The sequence below is a fragment of the Alexandromys fortis genome, unplaced genomic scaffold (genome assembly GCF_014885135.2).
Source record: "Alexandromys fortis isolate MF-2015 unplaced genomic scaffold, M_Fortis_MF-2015_v1.1 scaffold_31, whole genome shotgun sequence".
NCBI lineage: Eukaryota > Metazoa > Chordata > Mammalia > Rodentia > Cricetidae > Alexandromys > Alexandromys fortis.
In genome coordinates, this window is record NW_026067974.1 from 82,085 (window position 1) to 95,909 (window position 13,825).

Here is a 13,825-nt window from a genome sequence, read left to right on the forward strand (position 1 = left end):
CTCTCTGCTCTCTCTGCTCTCTCTGCTCTCTCTGCTCTGCTCTCTCTGCTCTCTCTGCTCTGCTCTGCTCTCTCTGCTCTCTCTGCTCTGCTCTCTCTGCTCTCTCTGCTCTCTCTGCTCTGCTCTCTCTGCTCTCTCTGCTCTCTCTGCTCTCTCTGCTCTGCTCTCTCTGCTCTCTCTGCTCTCTCTGCTCTCTCTGCTCTGCTCTCTCTGCTCTGCAGAGCATTCTGAAGGAAGTCAGCACCTAACAAATGCAGAGCAGCCAGTGAGCTCAGCATCTGCTGATCTTGGAAGTGGGAACATGGATATACATAGTAAAAAAGTGACATATAGGCCAGTAGAGATGGAGACACTTGTGGGTGGCTCTGCTATTGAAAGAGTACAAGATTACAGGGCTGGAGAGATAGCTTAGCAGTTAAGGACACGTACTCTTGCAGAGAGCCTGGGTTTGGTTCTCTGCACCCACATGGTGGATCACAACCATCTGTAGCTCAGTTCCAGGGGATCTGAAGCCTTCTTATGATCTCTGTGGGCACAAGACATTTACAAACATAGATACATACTCATACAAATAAAATCTTTAAGTCTGTTTTTAAAACCAAAAGAACATAAACATATATTCAATATCAATTCTCTTATTTATCACTTTTGTTTTTAATTACAAAAGTTCATTAACCATGTGAGCTTGCTCTTCACTTCCCACATTTCAGTAGCTGTGTTCCCGGACTCCTCCTCGGTTTTTATTTTTATTTCTACATTTCAGGTGAGGAACAACAGCAATAATGCAGATTTGAAGACTGTCCTTTGAGAGCCCCTGTCCTAGAAAAGTGTATGCTATGGAAAGGTGGGATAAGTTGCCTTTTGTTTTTGTAATGTTACAGAGCATCTGAAGCAACAGCAGATTTCACCCATGGTGTCACAGGAGAACACAGCACATGGTCTGAGCGCCACTGAAAATGGTAAGCCAATAGCCAGGTCTTTTCATGAAGTTTTTATGGAATGCATATGAAAGAGTGTGACTTAGGTCGGGTACAACTCCATTTTAATTCCAGTTCTACCAGTTAATTTTGTCTAACAAACTGCTTCATTTCTGAACTTTATCTCTCCTTATCTGTGTGATGGGAACAGTAGTTCCTGTCTCGTGATCGTGATAGCTCTGTGCACAGTGCTTGGTGCACTAATTAGCAAATGTTATTTCTCTTCCTTTCATAATTCTGTTGGCCAATGAAAGGAGACAGTATTAGTAAAATTCTTGGCATGCATTAAAGGGTACATCCTTATCCCGCCCAAATTCCTTCCATGAAGTTCTGCCATAGGAGCATCCAAGAACAAGAAAGGGAAGAGTGCCCTAACGCACAATCGTGTGGCTTATTTTTAGGGCTGCTCGCCTCCTCCTTGTGTGCCTTCTTTCCTTTGCTTTATATAGTTCTCTGTACTTGGCACCGGCTAGGTTTCCTGTAGCTTCACCTGGCGCCAGAGATCTCCCAAGACCCCAGAAGCAGCTGCTGCGAGTACTGGTGCCCTGCAGACTGCCATCTGGCCCTCTGCTCTCCTGGGAAAGGGAGCTGATGCATTCATACTTGCAGAACTACTGATGGCTTTAAGTTTTGCAGTTCATTTTAAAAAGTGCTCACAACTAATTTTCATTTTAATAAAGTTAGCTCTCTCAACTGCTTTAGATAAAGAGAATTTGGAAGAACAAGAAACCAACAGTAGTAAAGACAGCAGTTTTCTTTCCACCAAAGAAATTCAGGATCTGGAAGACACAGAGAGGTAACAGAAAACTAAACTTTTGAAAGGATTTTAAAATTGCACTTGTGTATGTTTGTTTTATTATATTAACAAATAATAAGGAACAGAACAGTCATTTTCTTTATTCTCCTTGTTCATGACCAGGATTTTTGTTTTATATTAGCATGTATTAATTGTATATAAGTTTCATGACGATATTTTCATACATGTATATAATGTATTTTTATCAAGTTCTTTTTTCTTTACCCTCTTTTGTCTCTCGCCTGCTCTCATGAACCTCACTAGTTCCCTTCTACTCTTGTGTCTTTGGAGTGTTTCTTAGGGGAGCATGGGTGAGGGATTATTTAAAGGAACATGAGCACTTTTTCAGTGACTACACCGCTGAAGAACATGTCTCTCCTTTCCCAGCAATAATTAACTGTCTATAGATCCAGGACTGGATGGAGGCTTGCGAGCCCCTTCATCCTAGTTGTACTTTGTGATTAAAGTACCTATAACATACGATCATCTTTCTTAACAAATTGAAAGTGCACAGCTCAATGTTAATTGTACAGCTAATTATACAGTTGCCATCCATGATGATCCACTTAAAAGTTTTTGAAATAATTTTTGTTTTTGTTTTTTTGAGACAGGATCTCATTATGTAGCTTTGGTTGCCCTGGAACTCACTATGTAGACCAGACAAGACCACAGAGATCTGCCTGACTCTGCCTCCCGAGGATTAAAAGCATGCACCTTGTCTGCAATAACTTCTGTAAAGTTTTTTTTTAAGTTGGTGGTTTTATTATACTTTCTTTTTTTTATTTCTTAAAATATATTTTCTATACATGTCAAGTTTTTTTTAATCACATTTGAGTGTGTGTCTGTCTGTATGTCTTTCCAGCCCCTCATTACACTTTGTTCTTATTCGCACCCCCACTATGTTCCTTTATCTGTCTTCCCCATCTTCTGCTGCTCCTTTTCCATCTCCTTAATAGTCCTTCCCTCTACTCTCATGCCCCGTACATTCCATTGTCCTTTCTTGTTCACGAGCCCCGGTCCTTGAACCTCCTTCCTTACAGTCTCCTTCTATTTTTGTAACACACACAGACAGAAACAGAAATTTAACTATAGTTTTACATGTGAGAGGAATACATGAAATGTTTGTCTCAAGGCTCTATCCACTTTTTTGCAAATTTCATTCTTTTTTTTTTTTTTTTTGAGACAGAATTTCTCTGTAACTTTGGGGCCTGTCTTGGAACTAGCTTTTGGAGAACAGGCTGGCCTTGAACTCACAGAGATCCTCTTGCCTTTGCTTCCCAGGTGCTGGGATTAAAGGCATGCGCTACCACTGCCCAGCCCAGGGAAGGAGAGAGGGAGGGAGACAGAGACAGAGACAGAGACAGACAGAGAGAGAGCACACCCTAGTGTTCATAGGGCGGGCAGAAGAAAACTTGTGGGTGCTGGGTCGCTCCTTCCACCACGTGGGTCCTGAGGATTGAACTCAGCCAGTCAGGCTTGACTGACACATCTTTATCTGCTAAGCTGTCTCACTGGATCTTATTCTTCTTTGTGGAATGTGTGCTTATCACTTCTTTTGTTTGAGACAAGGACTGACACTGTCACCCCCCCTGGGAATGAACTTGTGGCAGGCCTCCTGCTTAGCCCCTGGAGTGCTGGGACTACAGGCTTGATCCATCACAGCTGCCTTCTCTTTTTTTCCCCCAATTTTTTCTGTTGATGAAACATTAGGCTTGTTTTGAGACCATGCTTTTAATTTTTTAAAGATTTATTATTTGGGGGGAAGGGGGAGAGGAGTGTGAGGAGGGGGAGGGAAATGGGAGGCGGGGAGGAGGCGGAAATTTTTTCAACAAAAAATAAATAAAAAAGATTTATTATTTTTGTGTATGTGTATGTACCAGTGATGTACATCATGTGCACTCAGGTGTCTGAAGAAGTCAGAGAGGGAATTGTACCATCTGTAACTGGGATTATAGGTAGTTGTGAGCCACCATGGGTTCTGAGGAATGAACTTAGTTCTTCTCTAATAGGAATGGCCCCCATAGGCTCATAGATTTGAATGCTTAGTCAAAAGGGAGTGAGTGGCACTATTTAAAAGGCGTTGTTGGAGGAAATGTGTCACTTAGGGTGGGTTTTGAGGGTTCAGAAACCCAAGTCAGGCCCAGTGGCTCTCTTCTTCCTGCTGCTGTGGATCCAGACACAGAGCTGTCAGCTGTTTCTCCAGCACTGTCTGCCTGCACGCTGCTGTGTTTCCTGTAATTAAGCCCCAATTAAAGGTGTCTTTATAGGAGCTGCTGTGGCATAGTGTCTCTTCACAGCAATAGAATACTGACTAGACACCCTTCCTCTGGTCTTAGGTAATTTTTTATATAAATTTAAAAAGATTGAACTTGGGGTTGGAGAGATAGCACAGAGGTCAAGAGCACCCCGATTGTATTCCCAGCACCCACATGGCAGCTAACAACTGTCTATAACTCCATTTCCAGGGTTCTGACACCCTCATACAGACATACATGCAGGCAAAACACTAATGCACATAGAAAATAAAAGGAATCATAAAAATATTTTTTTTAAAAGATTGAAGTCAATGCAGACTAGTTCACAATGAACAAAATAAACTTTGAAAAGAGACAAGGCTTAGATCTGCGGTGGCACTTGCTCCTTTCCTTGTCCTACTGCTGATCTTGGTCCTGCATCTCCTCAGGAAAGCCATGCACAGTTGTTTCAGCAGCAAAGAATAGAAAGCCCCACTGCCATGGTTAAAGGGGGTTTCTCATTTAACAAGAGATTCATGGGTGTCAGGCACTGCTAGTGTCATTTTGCTCGAAACTTAGACTTTTTTCACTTTTCTGCTCTATCCTGTAACATGTTGGCCTTTGCTCTGGCTTTATTTTTTCTGCCTTTCCCCCGAAACCTGTCTCCTGGTGGCAAGATGGCTGTTGTTCACACAAAGGCAAAGGTAAAAAGAGGGTCAGACAAAGTAATATGTTACTGGCATCAATCCCCTTTTATTTGGGAAGTAAAACCCTTCCAGAAGTTTCCCAGCAGACATTCACTTATATTTCATTGGCTAAACTGGAATCCAGCATTTGTCCCACTCTTAACGGCTAAGAAGGATGAGAGAAACCTAAAACATTTGCAAAGGGAGATGAATCTTAAGAGCTGAGACTTTCTTTCTTTCTTTCTTTCTTTCTTTCTTTCTTTCTTTCTTTCTTTCTTTCTTTCTTTTCGTTTTTGGTTTTTTGAGACAGGGTTTCTCTGTGGCTTTGGAGCCTGAACTAACAGAGAATCTGCTTGCCTCTGCCTCTTGAGTGCTGGGATTAAAGGTGTGTGCTACCACGGCCCAGCCTAGGCTTTCTATTTGATCCCCAGAACCACATAAACTGAAGGGACACATACCTGTAGTCCTAGCACTCAGAAGGTAGAAGTGGGACAGTCAGAAGTTCAAGACCAACTTTGGATGAATAGCCAGTTAAAAGCCACCTGGACTACATGAGATCCTGTCTCAAAAAAGTTACTGTTATTTCTTCCCTTTTTGACATTTATTTATTTATTTATTTATTTACTTATTTATTTACTTATTTACTTACTTATTTCTGGTGGGTGGTGGCATGGCCACGGCACACAAGTGGATATATCAGAGAATAGACTGCACTATGTGAGTCACGGGGATCTAACTCAGGTCCTCAGGCAAACACCACTACCCACTTAGCTGTCATACCTGGAGCTAGCCACCTGACCTGGGATCCCCGTGTCTCTGCCCTCTAAATTCTGTGATTACAGGTGGTCTGGCTTTTATGTAGGTTCTGGTGGTTCAAACTCTGATCTTCATTCTTATTCGAGAAGTACTTTTTCACTGAACCCATCCCCAGCCCCTTTATCTTCATTTTTCAAAATGGCTGGCAGTGCTACCCACAAGCAGGTCTTCCCCAGTGCTCAGGTGTCCCAGTGCTATGTGCATGGTTAGTCCTAGATACTACTATAGAATGGAAGATCTTTTTTCAGTTGGAAAGTGTACATTTTAGGCCTTCTAAAAATTACCTTTTATCGTCTATCAAAAGTAATTCAAAAAACACATAAAAAGCATGTACAACTAAAAACCTCATATAGAAACTGAATTAATAACCTATAACTGAAACAGTTGGCATTGGAGGGAGTGATCTCATGGGTGCCAGGGTTTTGTCAAGGAGCTAACGGACTATTTGAGTGTCCGTATAAGTTAGATACAAGTGACCTCTGGGAGTCAAGACACTGTCTCACACAGTATGCTCTCAGCTCTTGTGGAAGCACCGGATTTGAGGGCAGTGATGTGCTATGAGAGAAAATGACTCTTGTCACCTTTCTCTGTACTTGCTCCTGGACAGAGCTCATTCTTCTCTTGATGAGGACCTGGACAGATTGCTGCAGTCACCTGAGGAGAACATGGCACTGCTGGACCCTTCCAAGGGCTCTACAAGGTTGTCTTTCCCCACTAAGGAATCATTTTCTTAGGTTTCACAGGGAAAAGAACATACAAACTGTTATGTACCTAGGGCATAGAACTCCATAGAACGAGGCTCCCAGTTCCTGTCTTTTATTTTTTTCTTCAGGAAGTAGCTAGGCTTTCAACTAATTGGGGGATGATTGTCTGGTGATGGGTTTGCACAGCTGTAGATCAGCCAGGCCTGACTTCACTTGTCTGCATGCTCACACTTGCCTCTCTTCCCTCCAACCACCTACTCTCCAAGACCCCAATTAGGAGACTGATACCAGAGCTCTAATACTGGATTTAGCCCTGTGCCTTCAATGTGTTCATCAGTCATCAGAGTTAAATCAGAAAGGCATATGTAACTAGTTTTCAGATAACCCAAATCTAGAAGTGAATGCTAATGTGACAGGTGATGGAAAAAATTTTATTTTGACAGGTGCAAATGTTAGCCACTCTAAAAGATAAAGACAAAGCCAGGCATGGCTGCTGCAGGAACCTGTAGTTTCAGTTATTCAGAAGTCTTAAGGGGGATGATTGTTTGAGCCCAGAAGTTCAAGGTCAGCCGAGGGACATAGAGCCTACAAACGGCAAATTTTAGATCCAAAAGTATACAGTGTGAGAAAGCAGACCTTACTTGATAATTTTTTATTGGAAATTCTATTTCCTGTAATTTCTTTGAGGGCAGGAAGTCTTAGTCCATATGCCCAGCACTTAGTTTCTGAAAAGGTCCACATAGCATTAATGCAGGGTACACAGACATGAACTGTTCAGATGAAGGAAGTGCGGCAGGAGTAACGGATGTGCTGTGGGCGGGCTCCTAGGACACTCTTCTAATGGATGGTAGTGGTCCACAGAGAGGACACAAATAGTCACGGTGTGAGAACACTGAGGAGCCAGGGAGACTCAGCCTGAAAAGAGCGGACGAGTGGAGAATTTGATAGCTTCCCTAAATGCCTGAAATGCTATCACATGAAGAGAAATCTACTTAATGTCTCCACCCCAGAGGACGGAGCTGGTGACTAGATGTGGCAGAGTAACAGACTTTGACTAGTGAAGCACAAACTTTCTGCTGAGCACAGCCATTGCCGAGAGGAAACAGTGTTTCCATTTCACAGAAGCTGCAGCTGCCCAGGGGACTGGATGACTGTGGTCTTGAGTGTTGGGCAGAAGTAGAAGATAAAGGCCTTTGCCTCTGATTGTGTTAATGAAGTTAAGCAAGAAAGAGCCGTCCCCTCCCATCTAGAGGGGTGACTGTTCTCAAGGAGAATGTGGCTTTGAATTGTAAGATGCTTATTTAGACTTCCCATATCACAGGGGGATATGAAGACAAGGTGGTAAATTATTTCAAAGAGAATGTTGATTATAAGGGAAATACTCTTTTTGTTCTTTGAAGCTAGCTATGTATGTCTAATGATTGAAAACAGAGTTTGATTGCATAGGCTATCTGGGTTAGATCTTAACTCTAGAACTTCTTAGTATGTCATTTCCCGTGTCTTGGTTTTCACATCACACAATGTAGATGGGTAGCAGGAACTGTTTCATACAGTTCTGAAAAGGAAATGAGTTTACATATGTTTAAACTAACCTTGTTGGCATGGTGACACATGCCTTTAATCCCAGCACTCTGGCGACAGGCATGCAGATTGCTCTCAGTTCAAGGCCAGCCTGGTTTATTTAGTGAGTTCCAGGGCACTTAGGCCTATATGGGGAAACCCTGTCTATAAATAAAATAAGCAGATAGATAAGTAAATAAATAATAAAAATAAAATAGGAATTAAAGATAAACAAATAAAAACCAAAAATACATAATAAATATACTAACACTTGACCCTGTAGGAACATGTCATCAGTACTAAGTATTCTTTGTTTACTTTGGAGCATAGTCTTGTTCCCCTGACAGTTATGTATGTGTTTAATGCCTCAACTCATTTGTCATTAAAGGGAGAAAGAACCCAAAGATCAAGATGTTGTTGATCAGAAGGAAAAAAGGAAAGAAAGCATCAGTCTGGAGAGAAGGAAATCAGACAGCGTCTTAGGGGCTTTGGAAGAAGGTATGGATGGATGATTGTTGTGTAGTATGGGGTCATGTCTTTTTTCTTAAACTTCAGCTCAGCATTTCTGAGAATTGCCAATCATAACTTCATCACAAAACAGCAACATCATAAAATTTGGGTTTTTTTCTTTTTCTTTTGTTTATCCTTTTCCCTGCGATAGGATTTCTCTGTGTAGCCTCGGCTGTACTGGAACTTTAGAGCAGGCTGGCCTTGATCCATCTGTCTCTGCCTCTCAAGTGCTGGAGTTAATGGTGTGTTGCCAGAATCGCCTGGCTGTTCTGTAGTTTTGTGAGACGACATCTCACTCTGGCCTCATTCAGCATCTCAAAGTCAAAGCAGTCCTCTCACCTAACAGGTGTAGGGATTGTAGCACAAGCCAACACTCCTGGCTTTTCAGTTCTGTTTCTAAAACAAGCCATGGGCCAGCCTCAATTTGTTCATTGTCTGTAGAACTGTTTTGCATTTAAATATATTCAAAAGCATTTTAAATTTAAGCTGAGTGTGGTGATGCATGCCTCTGCACTCAGGAGGTAGTAGCAGGAGGATCACCCACAGATTTCAAGGCCAACTGGGGATACCTTGCCTAAAAACAAAACAAAAATCAAGGGCTTTGAGTTTTCTCAGTGGATCTTGCCACCAAGCCTGAGGGACCTAGGTTTGATCCCAAAAGCCACATAGAGGAAGGAGCTTCCCTTCTGCAGTAAGCTGTCTTCGAGCCTCCATAAGCATGTGTGTCATGCACACATACACATAAATGAAAGATAGCATTTTAAGAGTTTTAAATTTAGCTTCCGTGGGTACTGAAGAAATCATATATTACAGAATTTAAATGAAGTTAAAAAGTCATGTAAAAGTTGTAAATTAACCTTTATTTCAAAACTACTCTAATAGAATATCAGGCTTCTAATAGGCCTTTACAAGTGAGCTCCTGTGTTGATTTTACTCAGGGAGTGAGATAGTCACCCTTCCAGGTCATCTAGTCTTCCCATCCCTAGTTCCTCTTCCTTCTCCTTCTCTGCCCTGTTTTATGTCTCAGGATGCAGACCCTATGGACTGCATCTCCTTGGCTTTCTGTTAGCCAATGGGGGCCCTGGCAGAAGATCAGAGGGCAAGAGAATTGTTCATCGCTTCCCTCCCCTACCAATTGGGCACCTTGTGCCTGGTAGCCATGGTGTCCTGTCTTTCCGAACTCCAGTTCCTGCTCCAGTTTCCAGGAGCCATCCCATCCCCACTGCTCAGCTGCCTTCCACCTAGGCCTCCCGCAGCTACTAGCCAATAGATGCCTTGTCAGTCCTTGTTTGTCCCCAGACTCTAATTATACCTTTGTGTATAGCCACTTTGTTAAGAAATCTTTATCTGTACTAGTTTGTATACATTTCATTTCCTCCAGAACTCTGATTGGCATAGGGCCCAGAGTATATAGACATTGAGCCAAGACTGAATTCACTGAGAAGATAACTCAGGGAATTTGGAAAGGTCATGCAGGGACTTTTGAATTAGTGTCACTGGGTACCCATTGCTATCACAGGGGGCTCTAGGATATTAGGAGAAGGATCCTTTGGCTATGTTTTCAGGAAAATCATATCTTTATAGCGTAGAATAAACGAGGAAACAGCACACTAGAGAGCACTGTAATGTGAATACTGCATTCTGACAGCCCTTGACCTAGAAAGTAACCAGGCTTTTTCCCCCTTCCTCTTGTGTTTCATCAAGATGAACTAAAGCCCTGTTTCCGGAAGCAACTGAGTTGGTCTGAACCTTCCAGGTAATGAGATAGTGTATTTATAGGTCAGAGTTTGTTCTTTTTAGATTGCATGAGCAGACTTCAAATATTTACCAGTCTCTAAATAAATATCACTGACAGATTGCATCTACACCAAGCCGATCAGTTTATATTTTATATCTGTAATTGACAAATATAAGGTGAAGTTAATGCCAACTTTGCTTAAATAAGTGATGTCTGCTCAAGGAAGGTTTCATACATGGAATATGAAAGATGCTACTTTCGGTTGCTTTGTAGTCATTTTACAGCCCATGCTATGTTGTTGATCACTATCTGCTTTGATTATACAGATAAAATTCCTTTTCTGTGACTTCAGTTGAATAGAATAGGAAAAGTGTGTGTGTGTTTGTGTGTGTGTGTTTAGAATGCACACACACACACACACACACACACATATGAGCTTAGGATATGAGCTGAGTGAGTGGCAGAATGCTTGCCTGGTTTGTATGAGGCCTGGGATGTGATTCCAAGCATTGCATAAGAATTCTTTAAAGTATGTATGAACTCAAAGCTTCCCTTTTTTTTCTTTAAAATCTGTGTACACAGGATAATTGTGCTGGATCAGAGCGACTTGTCGGAGTGATTGGAACTGGATCAGAGGCAGTTCAGCCTGAGTTCAGGCGTTGTGGCTTGTGGCCTCTGTTCTTCTTTTGTCTGCATCAGTTGCCTCGAGGACAGTGGTTCCAGTTGTGCAGCTCACACTTTGTTCTGCTGCTGCCATGGGCACAATAATGTGGCCCTCTCACGTGTAGCTTAATCCTTTGTTTTGTACCAGGTTTCTGAAAAGTGCAAGGTGTCCATAATGGCCAATATTTTATTGTGCTCAGAATGGCTTTTAAATTTATTGATGTAAATTTTTGAAACTAACTTTGTTATATAATAAAATGTTTACTTTTAATACTAGTTAGGTGCCAATTGTGTAAGATCTATTTCTGGGCTCTAGTTTGGGGGTTGGGAAAATTGCTGTATTTCCCTTCTAGCTAGAACCATCTTACTAGGAGATAGCAACAGAACCCTAATTAATGTTGAACTTTTTGAGGTGAACAACATCATCTCCCCATATTTTGGATTGTACACCTCACATCATCAGAATACTGGAAGGGTGGAACTGTGGTAAAACTAAAATCACAATATTTCTCTCATTTAGCCTCTCTGTGACTGTCAGCCAGATGCAGATCTGTATCTAGACTGGGATCTAGAGGATCTGTGTCCATGTGGAATTTTCACACGAGTAGCGACTTTTCTGGACACATTTCACTGTTGTGCAGTACTGGCACTTTATATTGCCTTGGTAGGGAGGGGGTCTTTGTTGTGAAAACCTAATAGCTCCTATTGCAGATGATCATGTTCATACATTTTAGGTCACAGAAAACTCCCCAGCACAAATAAAATAAAAAGTACACATTTGTTTGGCTGCCTTCAAACAAAGAAACAGGTGCTTGGTGTTTTAACCAGGGGAAAGAAGTAAGTTGCCTCTTGTGTGGTTAATTCATGAATGCCTGCAATCATAGCACTTGGGAAGCTGAGTCAGAAAGCATGCCTTGATTCAAGACCAGTCTAGGATACAGTGTGAGACCTTTCCCAAAGGAAGCAGACAACAAGGGGCCTGCAAGATGGCTCAGTGCTAAATACTTTTGCCCTGAAGCCTCACAGCCTGTGTTTGAGCACCAGGAACTGCATGGAGGATAGAGAGGCCTGGCTCTAGAGGTTGTTCTCTGATCTCTCCACATAAACACACAATGAATAAACAAATATGATAAAAACTTTAAAAGCAAGCAAGCAACAAAACAAAACCACTCCCACGTTTACATGTAAGGAAGTGTGAGGACATAGAGACTTCCGGTACAGTTTTCCTCTCAGAAACTTACTCTGTTTGATGAGACAACTATATATAAGAATGTGAAGACTAATAGCAGACACTACCTGAGAAGGGTGGCTTGTATAATTATAACCATCAATTCATAATCATTAAGATGACACTAATGCCTGCTGGTAAGAACTGTAATCTAGGCTGGGCCTGGTGGCACACGCCTGAAATCCTAGCACTTGTGGAGGAAAGGCAAGTGGAGCTCTGTGAGATCTGTCAACTACAGGTCAGTACTGATGATCACTGAGTTGGCAGAGAGCTCTTGTTGGTTAGAGTAACCATTATCCATTATGTCCCAGGAACTGTACAGTCCTTTTCTTGCACGGGGCAGCCCTACCATTTCTGTAGGGTGCTGCTTGTATGACTCTTGTCAGCCATTTCCAGCTTCAGCCCCTCGTTTCCCATTGTCTCGTACATCTACTTTATAAAGACAGTACAAGCCATTAAGTGAAAATTAACTCAGCTTGCCTTCACCACAATTCCTAACATGGCCACATGAATCCCTATAGAACAGATGCTGTCTCTGTTGAAGTACAGCTCAGTGCATTCTAGCTGTTCTTGTTCCTCCCACTTTCTTTTAGACTAAGGGAATGTCCTTCCTACCCAAGGACAGTCTTATCCCTGTCCATTCAGAGATTTTTCTTATGTAGCATTTTTATTTTCAAATTTTTATTTTTTCTTTACACACACTCTCATGTGTGTGTGTGTGTGTGTGTGTGTGTGTGTGTGTGTGAATATGCGGCGGCCCAAGGTTGATGTCTGGAGTCTTCCTTAGCTTCTGTCTGCCTTCCTCAATGAAGCAACATCTCTCATTTGAACCCACAGCTCACTGATATGGCCAGTTTGTTCCTGGGACTCCACTCTGTCTTCCAAGCACTGGAATTATAGGCAGGAAACTGTGGTGGTTTGAAAGAAAATGGACCCAAAGGGAGCGGCAGGCACTACTAGGAGCTGTAGGTTTGTTGAAGTTGGTGTGGCCTTGTTGAAAGAAATATGTCACTGTCGGGGCAGACTTTGAGATCTCTTTTGCTCAAGCTTTGCTCAGTATTACTTATAGACCATATCCTGTTGACTACAAGCTAAGATGCAAAACACCATGTCGCACTGTGATGGCAGTGGAATGAACCTCTGAACTGTAAGCTGCCACCACAATGAAATGTTTTCCCTTAGAAGAGTTGCCGTAGTCTGCTGTGGAATAATCCTTTTGTATACTGTGAAGATTTGTCACTGTGATTGGTTTAATAAACAAGCCAACTGGCCAGTAGCTGAACAGAATATGGTTAGGTGGGGTAAGCCAAACTGAGAATGCTGCGAAGGAGAGTCACTGGCAGACGGAGAGAGCAAGATGGGCACACCGTACTGAGAAAAAGTACCAAGCCACGTGGCAAAGCATAAATAAAAAATAAGGGTTAATTTGAGTGTAAGAGTTAGCTAGTGACCAGCCTAAGCTACCGGCCAAGCATTTATTATCATTTACATTAAGTCTCCGAGTCAATTGTTTGGGAAATGACTCCTGGTTATTTGGGAGCAGACCTTCAGGACAGGAGAACTCTGCCTACAGTGGTCATGGTGTTTCTTCACAGCAATAGAAACCCTAACTAAAACAGGCTATTCCCGGGGGCTGGAGAGATGGCTCAGTGGTTAAGAGCACTGGCTGCTCTTCCAAAGGTCCTGAGTTCAATTCCCAGCAACCACATGGTGGCTCACAACCATCTGTAATGAGGTCTGGTGCCCTCTTCTGGCCTGCAGGGATACACACAGACAGAATATTGTATACATAATAAATAAATAAATAAATAAATTTATTTAAAAAAAAAAAACAGGCTATTCCCATCTGGCACAGGTTTGGAGATCTGAACTCTAGTCCCATAATTGGGCATCAAATGCTTTCATCGCTGAGC

At 42.2% G+C, this 13,825-nt stretch overlaps 1 protein-coding gene across 1 annotated transcript in view; it reads left to right on the forward strand.

The window, feature by feature from the left end:
* Tex14 (testis expressed 14, intercellular bridge forming factor) overlaps positions 1-10,827 on the forward strand; it is an 83,015-nt gene extending 72,188 nt beyond the window's left edge. Inside the window, exons 21-26 of the mRNA XM_050156906.1 lie at positions 882-959; positions 1,680-1,773; positions 6,117-6,209; positions 8,162-8,271; positions 9,988-10,039; positions 10,604-10,827. Of these exons, the coding sequence (XP_050012863.1) occupies positions 882-959; positions 1,680-1,773; positions 6,117-6,209; positions 8,162-8,271; positions 9,988-10,039; positions 10,604-10,640 (464 nt within the window). The 3' untranslated portion in view covers positions 10,641-10,827. The remainder of the gene's footprint in view (positions 1-881; positions 960-1,679; positions 1,774-6,116; positions 6,210-8,161; positions 8,272-9,987; positions 10,040-10,603) is intronic.
* The last annotated feature ends 2,998 nt before the right edge of the window (positions 10,828-13,825 follow it).